Source organism: Hemiscyllium ocellatum, chromosome 23, assembly GCF_020745735.1.
Source record: "Hemiscyllium ocellatum isolate sHemOce1 chromosome 23, sHemOce1.pat.X.cur, whole genome shotgun sequence".
In the NCBI taxonomy this organism is placed as follows: domain Eukaryota; kingdom Metazoa; phylum Chordata; class Chondrichthyes; order Orectolobiformes; family Hemiscylliidae; genus Hemiscyllium; species Hemiscyllium ocellatum.
This window is the reverse complement of record NC_083423.1, coordinates 26,898,596-26,911,834: the sequence shown is the minus strand read 5'-3', so window position 1 is coordinate 26,911,834 and position 13,239 is coordinate 26,898,596. Positions and strand designations below refer to the sequence as shown.

At 42.2% G+C, this 13,239-nt stretch overlaps 1 protein-coding gene across 1 annotated transcript in view; it reads right to left on the bottom strand.

Annotated features, from left to right (window-relative positions):
• ccdc146 (coiled-coil domain containing 146) overlaps positions 1–13,239 on the bottom strand; it is a 145,680-nt gene that overhangs the window by 59,549 nt on the left and 72,892 nt on the right. The window contains exons 5-7 of the mRNA XM_060842552.1: positions 7,401–7,577; positions 1,963–2,036; positions 203–430 (exon numbers count right to left, since the gene is read on the bottom strand). Coding sequence (XP_060698535.1) covers positions 203–430; positions 1,963–2,036; positions 7,401–7,577 — 479 coding nt within the window. The remainder of the gene's footprint in view (positions 1–202; positions 431–1,962; positions 2,037–7,400; positions 7,578–13,239) is intronic.

The window sequence follows — 13,239 nt, the reverse complement described above, 5'->3', positions numbered from 1 at the left end:
GGGGTACTACTGTACTCAATGCTCTGAAAAATAAAAGAAAACATACCAAATGCCTTCTTCACTATCCTATCTACCTGCAGATCAGAAGTGTTTCCCAGAAAAAAATAGGTGAGACCCGTCCTCTGAGTGATATTAAACTTCTTTTGCAAATACAATGTCATTATTATGATAGGTTGGAAAATATTTAGTGTTCATTACAAACCTTTGTCCCATTAACGTAGATTCATTTTCTCTGCCCAACTCAACAGTCTTAACTAGCTGGTTGTGTTCTTGCTCTTTACTGTCCAGTAAAGCCCTTTTTTCATCCAACTCCTTCATTACCTCCAATTTCTCATCTTCGACCATTCTGCATTTATTTTCTATTTGTTGTACTGAACCAAGAAGTTCGTTGTATTGTGCATCTATTTCAGCTTTTGTCTTCTCCAGATTGCTGAGTTTGGAAAAGAGCAATACATTTTAACAAACAGAAACTGCAACATTTTGACATTTTCACCATAAATGCAAAGAATAATGTTAAATTTTTGTATCTTAATAAATTATCAGATAATACATAAATATTTTGATATGGTACTTTGCAAGCTTTCATTCACGAACAAGGTAAGAGGTGGAAGAGGAGGATAATGAAAAGGTTCATTGTGTCAAATAAGATGAACTACACAAAAGCACTTGCCATTGCCACTGATTTTAATTTGAGGGAATCTAAATAAGTATGGCCAATTTTGTTTACTTCTTGACTGTATTGAATTGTAGTAACAGTAGAAACAGCAATCAGAGTTTTTGTCAACTTCCAGTGGGAGGAAAGTAAACTGTGCCTTGGCTTTCCCTGGTAATGCATGGTGCTGAATTAGAAGGTCAGTCATGATCTCATTGAATGGAGGAGCTGGCTTGAGAGATGAATGTCTAGATTAGAATGGTGCTGGAAAAGCACAGCAGGTCAGGCAGCATCCGAGGAGCAGGAACATTGGCATTTCAGTAAAAGCCATCAGGAAGGGCTTTTGCCCAAAATGTCAATTTTCCTGCTCCTCATATGCTGCCTGACCTGCTGTGTCTTTCCAGCACCACTCTAATCTAGACTCTGATTTCCAGCAGTCCTCACTTTTGCCTTGAGAGATGAATGGCTTACTCCTGCTCCTATTTCTTATGTCCTTTGAATAATGCTGAACATTGTGAAATCATCAGCAAACATTCCCACTTCTGATCTTATGATGAAGGAAAAATCTTTGTGAAGTAGCTGAATGATTATAACTAGGACACTAGTCTAAGGAACTCCTGGAATCATACCTTAGGATTGAGACAATTGGCTTCGAACAACTATAACTTTTGAGTCAGGCACAATTCCAACCTGCGCAGTTTTCCCTCTGATTCCCACTGACTCCAGTTTTGCTAGGGTTCCTCGATAATGCACTCAGTCAAGTGCTGTCTTGATGTCAAGAGCAGTCACTCTCACCTTTGGAATTCAGTTTTTTTAACTATAATTGAACTAAGGCTGTAGTGAGGTCAGGAACTGGTAGTGAGTAGGTTATCCTGAAGGGAAGCACTTGTTATGATAAATTCTATGTTGCTGCAATTTCTGTCTATATTTTGTAACTAACATCTGGAGTTAAAATTGCAAATCATTTCCTTTGCGCAGATAAGATGTTTCAAAATGTTATCAATACATGCTGGCTGCAACATTTAAAAAGTTCCTGGAAGCTTTCAAAACAGTTTCCTGAGAATGAGCAAAGTTCAGAGAAATGCCTGTAGTCAAAGAAATATAATTACATCATAGAACATAGAACCGTACAGCACAGGAACGGACTACCCAGCCCACAATGTTGTGCCAAAATGCCACCACATTAAACTAATCCCTTCTGCCTGCCCTTGGTCTATATCCCTCCACATCCTTTGCTACCTTCATGCAGTGTTGTTTATTATCACTTAAATGTAAATTGTAACTATTAGCTCACAATTTATTAAACCTACTTTCTTTTGCGATTCAACTTCTGTATATCTTTGGCCAGTTGAACAGGAACAGTGTGCAATTGGACCAGATCAAGCTACGGATAGGAAAAATAAACAGAAGTTGTTACTTATCATAAAATACTTCATATGTGATTTAAACTTTGAAAATCATTTGTTTCCCCTTGTTGAGTGCTTGTTTGATATTAAGTTGTTCATTATTTTTAAATTCACCTGTGGGACTTGGGCATTGCTGGATAGCCAGTATTTATTACTTGTCCCTCGCCCTTGAACTGAATGGTTTGCTAGGCCATTTCAGAGGGAAAATGAGAGTCAACCACATTGCTGTGTGTCTGGAGATACATGTAGGCCAGACCAGGCGAGGACAGCAGATTTCCTTCCCTGAAGGACATTAGTGAGCCAGAAGGGATCTTTCTGACAATCAACAATAGTTCTGTGGTCATTAGTAGATTCTTAATTCCAGATATTTATTTTTAAATTGTGTTCAAATTCTACCATCTGCCATGGCAGGATTTGAACTCAGGTGCTCAGAACATTAGCTGAATTTCTAGATTAATAGTCTAGAGATAATACCACTAGGCGAAAGTGAGGACTGCAGATGCTGGAGATCAGAGTCTAGATTAGAGTGTTGCTGGAAAAGCACAGCAGGTCAGGCAGCATCCAAAGACCAGGAAAATCAATGTTTCGGGCAAACGCCCTTCACCAGGTCAGATAGGTCAGAGAGGAAGGTGGAGTGGATAAGTGGGAAGGAAGATTGGCAGGTAGGACAGGTCATGAGGATATGCTCAGCTGGCAGGTTGGAACTTCCACCTTGGAACATTTCAACCCCAGGGCATCAATGTGGACTTCACCTGTTTCCTAATTTCCCCTCCCTCCGCCTTACCCGAGTTCCAACCTGCCAGCTGAGCACATCCTCATGGTCTGTTCTACCTGCCAATCTTCCTTCCCCCCTATCCGCTCCACCCTCCTCTCTGATCTATCACCTCCATCCACGTATTGTATTCTTGGCTACCTTTTCCCCAGTCCCATCCCCCTCCCATTGTCTCTCCATCCCAGAGGATCCCTGCCTCATTCCTGAAGGAATTTTGCCCGAAACATCGATTTTCCTGCTCCTCGGATGCTGCCTGACCTGCTGTGCTTTTCCAGCACAATTTAGTCCCATAATACGACTTGGCCATCACCTCTTTGACTGTTTGAATATTTTGTAGAAGCAAGCTTCATGAGAGCTTCTTAAATTCAAAACTATTTGCTAACTTTGCCTGTGTGCGAAGGATATTTTGTTACATGTAACAAATAAACATATCGGAAATGCTGATCATTAGCCCAGAGGTTTGATGTGGTGGTATTTATATACAAAAGTACACATGTAAAAGACAAATGATTGTAATGATTCTGAAGTGCAATACAGCTGATCCAATAATACCACATAAGCTGGGTTGTTTTCCTAAGAGTAGAGAAAACTGAGAGAGTATCTGATTGAGGTATACAAAGTTTTAAAGGGCATAGAGAGGGTAGATAAAGAAAAAAGAACAAAGAAGATTTACAGCCCAGGAATAGGCCCTTCGGCCCTCCAAGCCTGAGCCGATCCAAATGTACTATTTAAACCTGTCGGTAAATTCCTAAGCATCTGTATCCCTCTGCTCCCCACCTACTCATGCATCTGTCCAGATGCATCTTAAATGAATCGACTGTGCCTGCCTCTACCGCCTCTGCTGGCAATGCATTCCAAACGCCCACCACTCTCTGTGTGAAATACTTGCCGCATGTATCCCCCTTAAACTTTCTACCTTTCACCTTGAAAGCATGACCTCTCATTATAGAATCCTTCACCCTGGGAAAAAGCTTGTCTCTATCCACCCTGTCTATACCCTTCAGGATTTTGTAGACCTCTATCGGGTCCCCCCTCTCAATCTCCTTTTTTCTGGTGAAAATAAATCTGACCTACTCAACCTCTCTTCATAGCTAGCACCTTCCATACCAGGCAACATCCTCGTAAACCTTCTCTGCATCCTCTCCAAATTGGTCACATCCCTTTGGTAATGTGGTGACCCAGAACTGTACACAGTATTCTAAATACGGCCGAACCAATGTCTCGTACAATTTTAACATGACTTGCCAGCTCTTATACTTAATATCCCATCAAATGAAGGCAAGCACACTAAACGCCTTCTTGACCACTCTATCCACCTGTGCAGCAAACTTCAGGGTACAATGGACCTGAACTCCCAGATCTCTCTGCCCATCGACTTTTCCCAAGCGTCTTCCATTCTTTGTATAACTCGCTCTAGAATTAGACTTACCTAAATGCATCACCTCACATTTGTCTGGATTGAAAGCCATCTACCACTTTTCCACCCAACTCTTCAGTCCTTCTGCATTCTCTGACATTATTCTCTGAATTCCCTTATGCTTTCTGCTACTCCACCAATCTTTGTGTCATCTGCAAATTTGCTGATCATACCAACAGTGTCCTCTTCTAGATCATTTATGTATATTACAAATAACAGTGGCCCCAATACTGACCCCTGTGGAACACCACTGGTCACCTTTCTTCATTACAAGAAACTCACTTCAACTCACTTCAACTCTGTCTCCTGTTGCTCCATCAGTTCCATCTAGCTAGAACACACTGCACACCATGTGACTTCACTTTCTCCATTAGTCTACAATGGGAACCTTATCAAACGCCTTACTAAAGTCCATGTATATGACATCAACAGCCTGTCCTTCATCTAACAATTTGGTCACTTCCTCGAAGAACTCTATTAAGTTGGTAAGGCACGATTTCCCCCGCACAAAACCATGTTGCCTATCACTGATAAGCTCATTCTTTTCTAAATATAAATAGACCTTATCTCTCAGTACCCTCTCCAGCAAATTCCCCATCACCAATATCAGGCTCACTGGTCTGTAGTTACCCTACTACCCTTCTTGTACAGGGGGACAACATGAGCAACCTTCCAGTCCTCCGGCACTTCACCTGTATTTAAGGATGCCACAAAGATATCTGTCAGGGTCCCAGCTATTTTCTCTCTTGCCTCCCCCAGCAACCTGGGATAGATCCTATCCGGTCCTGGGGATTTGTCCACCTTAATAACCTCTAGCATACCCAACACATCTTCCCTACTTATGCCAACGTGATCCAGACTAATCAAACTTCTGTCTCTAATCTCAAGATTCATCACGTTCCTCTCCTCAGTGAACACTGATGCAAAATAATCATTCAGTATCTCACCCATTCTCTCAGGTTTGGCACATAGCCTTCCTTCATTATCTCTTAGTGGACCAATCCTTTTTCTAGTTACCCGCTTGCTTCTTATATAAGAATAAAATACTTTGCTATTTTCCTTAATTCTGCTTGCTAAAGCTATTTCATGATCCCTTTTAGCCCAGTTGATTCCTTGTTAAAGTCTTGTCTTACTCTTCCGATATTCCTCCAGGGCCCATTCTGTTCTTAGCTGCCTAGACTTTATGTACGCTTCCCTTTTCCTCTTGGCTAGTCAAACAATTTCTCCTGTCATCTATGGTTCACGAATCTTGCCCTTCCGATCCTTTGCCTTCAACGGGACATGCCTAGCTTGCACTACCATTAACCTATCTTTGAAAGCCTCCCACATCTTAAATGTGGACTTCCCTTCAAATAGCTGTACTAATCCACATTTCCCAGCTCCTGCCTAATTTTGATATAATTGGCCATGGCCCAGTTTAGTACTCTTCCATTAGGACCACACTCTTGTTTATCTACTAGTATTCTAAAACTTACAGAATTGTGGTCACTGTTCCCAAAGAAATCCCCCACCGCAATTTCTACCACTTGTCCTGGCTTGTTCCCCAGTACCAGGTCCAATATGGCCCCTTCTCTTGTCGAACTATTGACATACTGCTCTAGAAAACTCTCCTGGACGCTTCATACAAATTCTACTCCATCCAGACCTCTGACGCTAAGTGTATCCCAGTCAATGTTGAGAAAATTAAAATCTCCTATCACCACTACCCTATTGCCTCTACATCTATTCATAATCTGTTTACCTATTTGTTCTTCTATCTCACGCTCACTGTTGGGAGGTCTGTAATACAGCCCCAACAATGTAACTGCACCCTTCTTATTTCTCAGCTCCACCCATAATGCCTCACTACCCAAGACCGCCATAGTGTCCTTCTTTAGCACAGCCGTGATATCGTCCCTGACCAGCAATGCAACTCTACCCCCTCTTTTACTTCCCTTCCAGTCCTATCTGAAGCATCTATATCCTGAAACATTTAATTGCCAAACATCATGCCCTTCCTTCAACTAAGTCTCTGTGATGGCAATAATGTTATACTCCCAGAAACCAATCCAAGCCCTAAGTTCATCTGCCTTACACACTATACTCCTTGCATTAAAGTAGATGCATTTCAGGCCACCAGATCTTTTGCGTTCACCTGCTCTCTGCCTATTCTTCCCTTTATTAATGCTATCTTCATAATTCTTACAGTCTCCAGTCTCCACCTCGCTGCCTACTTGTTTTCTCTTCTGGTTCCCAGTCCCCTGACACATTAGTTTAAAATCTCCCCAAAAGCAGTAGCAAAAACTCCCCCAAGGACATTGGTTCCTGTCTGGTTCAGATGTAGACTGTCCCTTTTGTAATAGTCCCACCTTCTCCAGAACCAGTCCCAATGTCCTTCAAATCTGAACCCCTCCCTCCTGGACCATCTCTTACCTTCCCCTGAGCAGAGCGGACAGTAACCAGAGGCACAGTTTCAATATAAGGAGCAAGAGGTTTAGAGGGGATTTGACAAAAATGTTTTTCACCCAGAGGGTTGTGGGTATCTGAAACTTTTGCCTAAAAAGGTGCTAGAGGCAAGATCCCTCAAGATATTTAAAAACTATTTTGATGAATACTTGAGATGTTATAACATAGAAGGTCAAATGTTGGAAAATGGGATTAGAACAAGTGGATGTTTGATGACTAGTGTGGATGTGACTTTGGAGGGTTGGAGACTGAGGGGTGACCTTATAGAGGTTTATAAAATCATGAGGGGCATGGATAGGATAAACAGAAAAGGTGATGGATTCTAGAACTAGAGGGCATAGGTTCAGGGTGAGAGGGAAAAGATATAAAAGGGACCTAAGGAGCAACTTTTTTCATGCAGAGGGTGGTGCATGTATGGAATGAGCTGCCAGAGGAAGTGGTGGAGGCTGGTACAATTACAGCATTTAAAAGGCATCTGGTTAGATATATGAATAGGAAGAGATTAGAGGGATATGGGCCAAATGCTGGCAAATGGGACAAGATTAAGTAAGGATATCTAGGCAGCGTGGATGAGTTGAATCGAAGGGTCTGATTCCATGCGGTATATCTCTATGACTCTATGATGGGTTAAAAGGCCTCCTTCGTGCTGTAAAACCTCTATGATTCTAAATATGCATTTATTCAAAGAGTAGCCTTGTGCTTTCTTACTTTGAGGTGTTCTTCATTCTCTTGCTTCTTTTCCAGTTCTTGTTGCATATTTTTCACTTCTTCTATTTTGCTTTCCAACTCTTCTTTTGTTGTTTTGATTTCACGTTTTCTATGTGTAATCTCTCGACTTAGCTCAATACAACCTTCTCTCAATGCTTTTGTCTTCCTTTCAAAATCCTGCAAAAGCAGAACAAAAATAAATCAAACAAATGAAAACATTGCTCCAGGAATAAAATATAACTTTCATGTAATTAAAAGCTTTGACAACAAAATTCTTCTTCTTTCAGGGATGGGGGCCTCACTGGCTGGACAAGCACTCATTGACAATCACTAAGTGTCCTGATGAAAGTGGTGTTGAGTTACCTTCTTGAACCACTATAGTCCATTTGGTGTAAGTTTATTTAGTCCAGTTCAGTTTCTAGTCAATGGTAACTCACATGACATGAGTGATTTAGCGATAGTAATACTATTGAATGTTAAACAGCAATGTTTAGATTCTTTCCTGTTGGAGATAGTCAGTGCTTGGCACATTGTGGCATGAATGTTACTTGCCACATGTCATCCCAAGTTTGCATAACAATCACGTTTTACTATTTTTGAAGAGTCATAAATTATGCTGAACATTGTGCAATCATTTGTGAATATCCCAATTTCTGACTTTTTGATGTAGGGAAGGTCATTGATAAGCAGGTAATGATAGTTGGACCTATGATACTACCTTGAGCAACCCTGAAGCAATGTCCTGGAACTGAGATAACTGGCCTCCGACAAATTGCAACTAACTTCCCATGTGCTAGATATGACTCCAACCAGCAGAAAATTACCCCTAGGGTTCTTTGATGTTACACTTAGTCAAAGGTAGCCTCAATGTTAAGGGCTGTCACTCTCATCTCATGATATAGAAATTGATTACTGAAATATATTTACTAGCAAAAACTATACGACCCCATCAGACATTAGGAAGCTTGTATCTTCTATTACATTACTGAACAGCAAAGGTTTACACAAACAACATGGATAGTATTGTATAATCTCTTGCTTTAGCCTCATATCTGAAGATATGATACTCAAAATGTCCTTGGCCCAGGTTTGACACTCCATGAATTGAGGTTCTGACAATATGTAGATATTTCTCAATACATTTGTGCATGCCTTAGAGTTATAGAACACATAACATAGAACAATACAGCGTAGAACAGGCCTTTCAGCCCTCGATGTTGTGCTCACCTATGAACTAATCTGAGCCCAAGGCCCTATCCTATTCCATCATCATCCATGTGCTTATCCCAGGATTGTTTAAATCTCCCTAATGTGGCTGAGTTAACTACATTGGCAGGCAGGGCATTCCATGCCCTTACTACTCTCTGAGCAAAGAACCTGCCTCTGACACCTATCTTAAATCTATCACCACTCAGTTTGCAGTTATATCCCCTCGTACAAGATAACATCATCATCCGAGGAAAAAAGACTTTCACTGTCCACCCTATCTAATTCTCTGATCATCTTGTATGTCTCTATCAAATCCCCTCTTAGCCTTCTTCTCTTCAATGAGAAAAGACCCAAATCCCTCAGCCTTTCCTCGTAAGACCTTCCCTCCATACCAGGCAACATCCTGGTAAATCTCTTCTGCATCTTTTCCAATGCTTCCATATCCTTCCTGTAATAGGGTGATCAGAACTGTACACAATATTCCAAGTGAGGCTGCACTAGCATTTTGAACAGTTGCAGCATGACATCATTGGCTCCGGACCGCAAACCCTCTACCAATAAAACCTAACACACTGTATGCCTTCTTAACAGCACTAGCAACCTGGGTGGCAACTTTCAGGGATCTATGTACATGGATGCCAAGATCCTTTTGCACATCCACATGATCAAGAATCTTTCCATTTACCCAGTATTCTGCCTTCCTGTTATTCTTACCAAAGTGAATCACTTCATATTTATCTGCATTGAACTCCATTTGCCACCTCTCAGCCCAATTCTGCAATTTTATCCAAGTCCCCCTGCAACCTGCAACATTCTTGCACACTGTCCACCATTCCACTGACTTTAGTGTCACCTGCAAACTTACTAACCCATCCACCTATGCCTGCCTCCAAGTCATTTATAAAAATGATAAATAACAGCAGTCTCAAAACAGATCCTTATGGCACACCATTAGTAACTGGACTCCAGGCTGAATATTTTCCATCAACCACCACTCACTGCCTTCTTACAGAAAGCCAGTTTCTAATGCAAACTGCTAAATCATCCTCAACCGCATGCCTCTGCATTTTTTCTAAAAGCCTACAATGTGGAACCTTATCAAAGGTTGCTGAAGTCCATGTACATCACGTCAACTGCCTACCCTCATCCATATACTTGGTCATCTTCTCAAAAAGCTTGATGAGGTTTGTGAGACATGATCTGCCCTTGAGGAAACCATGTCGACTATCTCCAATCAAATTGTTGCTTGGTAAATGATTATAAATCTTAACTCTTATAATCCTTTCCAAAACTCTTCCTACAGCAGACATAAGGCTCACTGGTCTATAATTATCTGGGCCATCTTTACACTTCCACCTTATTAACCTAATCCTTTCTAGTCTAATAGCCCATATCTCAGTCTTCTCCTCTACAATATTCTCCATCTCCTGAGTGAAAACAGATAAGAAATATTTGTTTAGCACCTCTCTGATCTCCACAGGGTCCACACACAACTTCCCACTTCTGCTTTGACTGGCCCCATTCCTACCCTAGTCATCCTTTTATTCCTTACATACCTATAGAAAGCTTTAAGGTTCACATTTATTCTACCTGCTAAAGACTGCTCATGTCCCCTCCTTGCTCTTCTTAACTCTCTCTTTAAATTCTTCCTAGCTAATCTGTAAGTCTCCATCACCTGATCTGAACCATCTCGTCTCAATGTCATATAGGCCTCCCTCTTCCGCTTAACAGAGATACAATTTCTTTAGTAAACCACGGTTCCCTTACCTTATCACTCCCTCCCTGCCTGACAGGGACATACCTATTAACGACACACAATATCTGTTCCTTAAACCAACTCCACATTTCAATTGTCCCCATCCCCTGTATTTTGCTACCCCATTCTATGCCTCCTAAGTCTTGCCTAAGCGCATTATGATTGCCATTTCCCCATCTATAACACTTGCCCTGTGACATGTACCTATCCCTTTCCATTGTTAAACTAAACATAACTGAATTATAGCTGAAAATGTGTTGCTGGAAAAGCGCAGCAGGTCAGGCAGCATCCAAGGAACAGGAGATTCGACGTTTCGGACTTAAGCCCTTCTTCAGGAACTTTTCCAGCAACACATTTTCAGCTCTGATCTCCAGCATCTGCAGACCTCATTTTCCCCTCGATAACTGAATTATAGTCACTCTCTCCAAAGTGCTTACCTACCACTAAGTCAAACACCTGGTCTGGTTCATTACCAAGTACTAGATCCAGTGTGGCCTCCCCTCTTGTTGGCCCTTCGACATAAAGTGTCAGGAAACCCTCCTGCACAAATTGGACAAAAACTGATCCATCGATGTACTAAGTTATAGCATTTCCAGTCAATGTTGGGGAAGTTAAAGTCCCCCATAATGACCATTCTGTTCCTTTCACTCTTACCCAGAATAGTTTTGCCAATCATCTCCTGCATATCCCTGTAACTTTGCGGAGGCCTATAAAAAAACTCATAGCAGTGTGACCTCTCCTCTGCTGTTTCTAACCTCAGCCCACACCACCTCAGTAGACAAGTCCTCATCAAAAGTTTTTTCAGCCACCATTATACTGTCCTTGACTAACAAAGCCACACCTCCCCCTCTTTTACCAACTTCCCTGATCTTAATGAAAGATCTAAACCCTGAACCTAGAATATCCATTTCTGACTCTGCTCTAACCATGTCTCCGAAATGGCCACAACATTGAAGTCCCAGGTACCTATACATGCTGCAAGCTCACGTACCTTATTCCGGATATTCCTGGCATTTATGTAGACAAGGCTGTTTGCCAGCACAGTCATGTGACCGTGAATTCCTGTCCATGTCCTCCCTACTCACATCCTCCTGCACATTGGAACTGCACCACAGGTTTCTATCCCCTTGCTGAGCGAGTTTAAACCCACCTGAATAGCTCTAGCAAATTTCCCATCCAGGATATTAGTACCCCTATGCTTCAAGTGAAGACCGTCCTGTTTATTGAGGTCCCACCTTCCCCATAATGAGCTCCAATTATTCATATACCTGAAACCCTCCCTCCTGCACCCTCCCTTCAGCTACGTGTTCAGCTGATATCGCTCCTTCTTCCACATCTCGCTGTTTGTTCTAGCTTCCAGCTTCCAACCTCGCTCCCTGAAATCCTGCCATTTATTCCTTTCCCTCTTCCTACCTATGTCATTGGCAATTATGTGGACCATGACTTGGGGCTGGTGACCCTTTCCCTTCAGGACCCCAAAGACACGATCAGCGACATCATGGACCCTGGCATCTGGGAGGCAACACACCAACCTCGAGTGTCTTTCGTTTCCAACAAACCTTCTATCTGAGCCTCTGATTATTGAGTCCCCAATGACTAACACTCTCCTCCTTTCCCCCTTCACTTCTGTGCAACAGGGACAGACTCCATGCCAGAGACCTGCACCCCAATGCAAGCCCCTGGTAAGTCCTCCCACCCCCAACAGAATCCAAAATGGTTTACTTGTTTTTCAGGGGAATGACCACAGGGGATCCTGCACTGATTGTTTTAATCCCTTCAAACAGTTACCCAGCTTTCTTCATGCCTAGGAGTAACTACTTGCCTGTAATTCTTATCTATCACAGACTCTGCCTCACGAATGATCCGAGGTTCACCTAACTCCTGCTCTAGTTCCCTAATGCCGTCTTGGAGGATCAAGAGTTGGGTGCTTCCTGAAGATCTACTTGGATGGACACTAATGGTGTTCCTCACCTTAAACATCATGCAGGAGGAATATTCCTCTCCCTGCACTGCCATCCCTGCCAGCCCCCTTATCAGAAAGTAAAAAATCTTACCTAATGTGCCCCCGGTGTTTAAGGTGAGAGAAGGTGGATGGGTGGGAGGCCCTAAAAGGTCTCAGGTTTAGGAAACACTCACTTATATTGCTGAGGGGGAAAAGAAGTCCCTCCTTTCCCAGAAACCTCTGCTCTCCGATGTCAGATGTAAAGACTTAAGTTAGTGACTCACCTTGCCTGGCAGGCCTCTGATCCAAGCTCCCACTCTTCCTGCTGCTGAAAACAGAAATGGAGGGCTCCAACACTTGAGGTAAGGTTTTAAAGATTTAAGCTAGTGACTCACCTTATATTATGTCTGAGGCCTGATGTTTGGGTAAACAAAATAGGTTATAATACTAAATCACTACACTGAAGTTTCTAACAATGACGAGCAAAGATAATGTGTCTTGAATAATTCTTTACTCACAGGACATGGGTATCACTGACTGGCAGTATTTATTGCCTTTGTTGCCTTTGAGAAGGTGGTGGTGAGCTGCCTCTTGAACTACTACAATGTATGTGCTGCAGGTAGATGCGCAATACCTTTGCAGAGGGAATTCCAGGATTTTGACCCAGTGACAGTGAATGTATAGGGATATATTTCCAAGTCAGGATAATGAATGGCTTGGGGAGACCTTGCAGGTAGTGGTGCACCCATGTATCTTCTGTCCTTGTCCTTCTAGATGGAAGAAGTTATGCTTTTGGAAGATGCTGTCTAAGAATCTTTGGCAAATTTCTGTTGTGTATCTTTTACATAGTGCAACTGCTGTTACTGAGGTGTTGGTGGTGGAGGAATGGATGTGGTGCCAATCAAGCTGACCTGTTTTCTTTTGGATGGCAT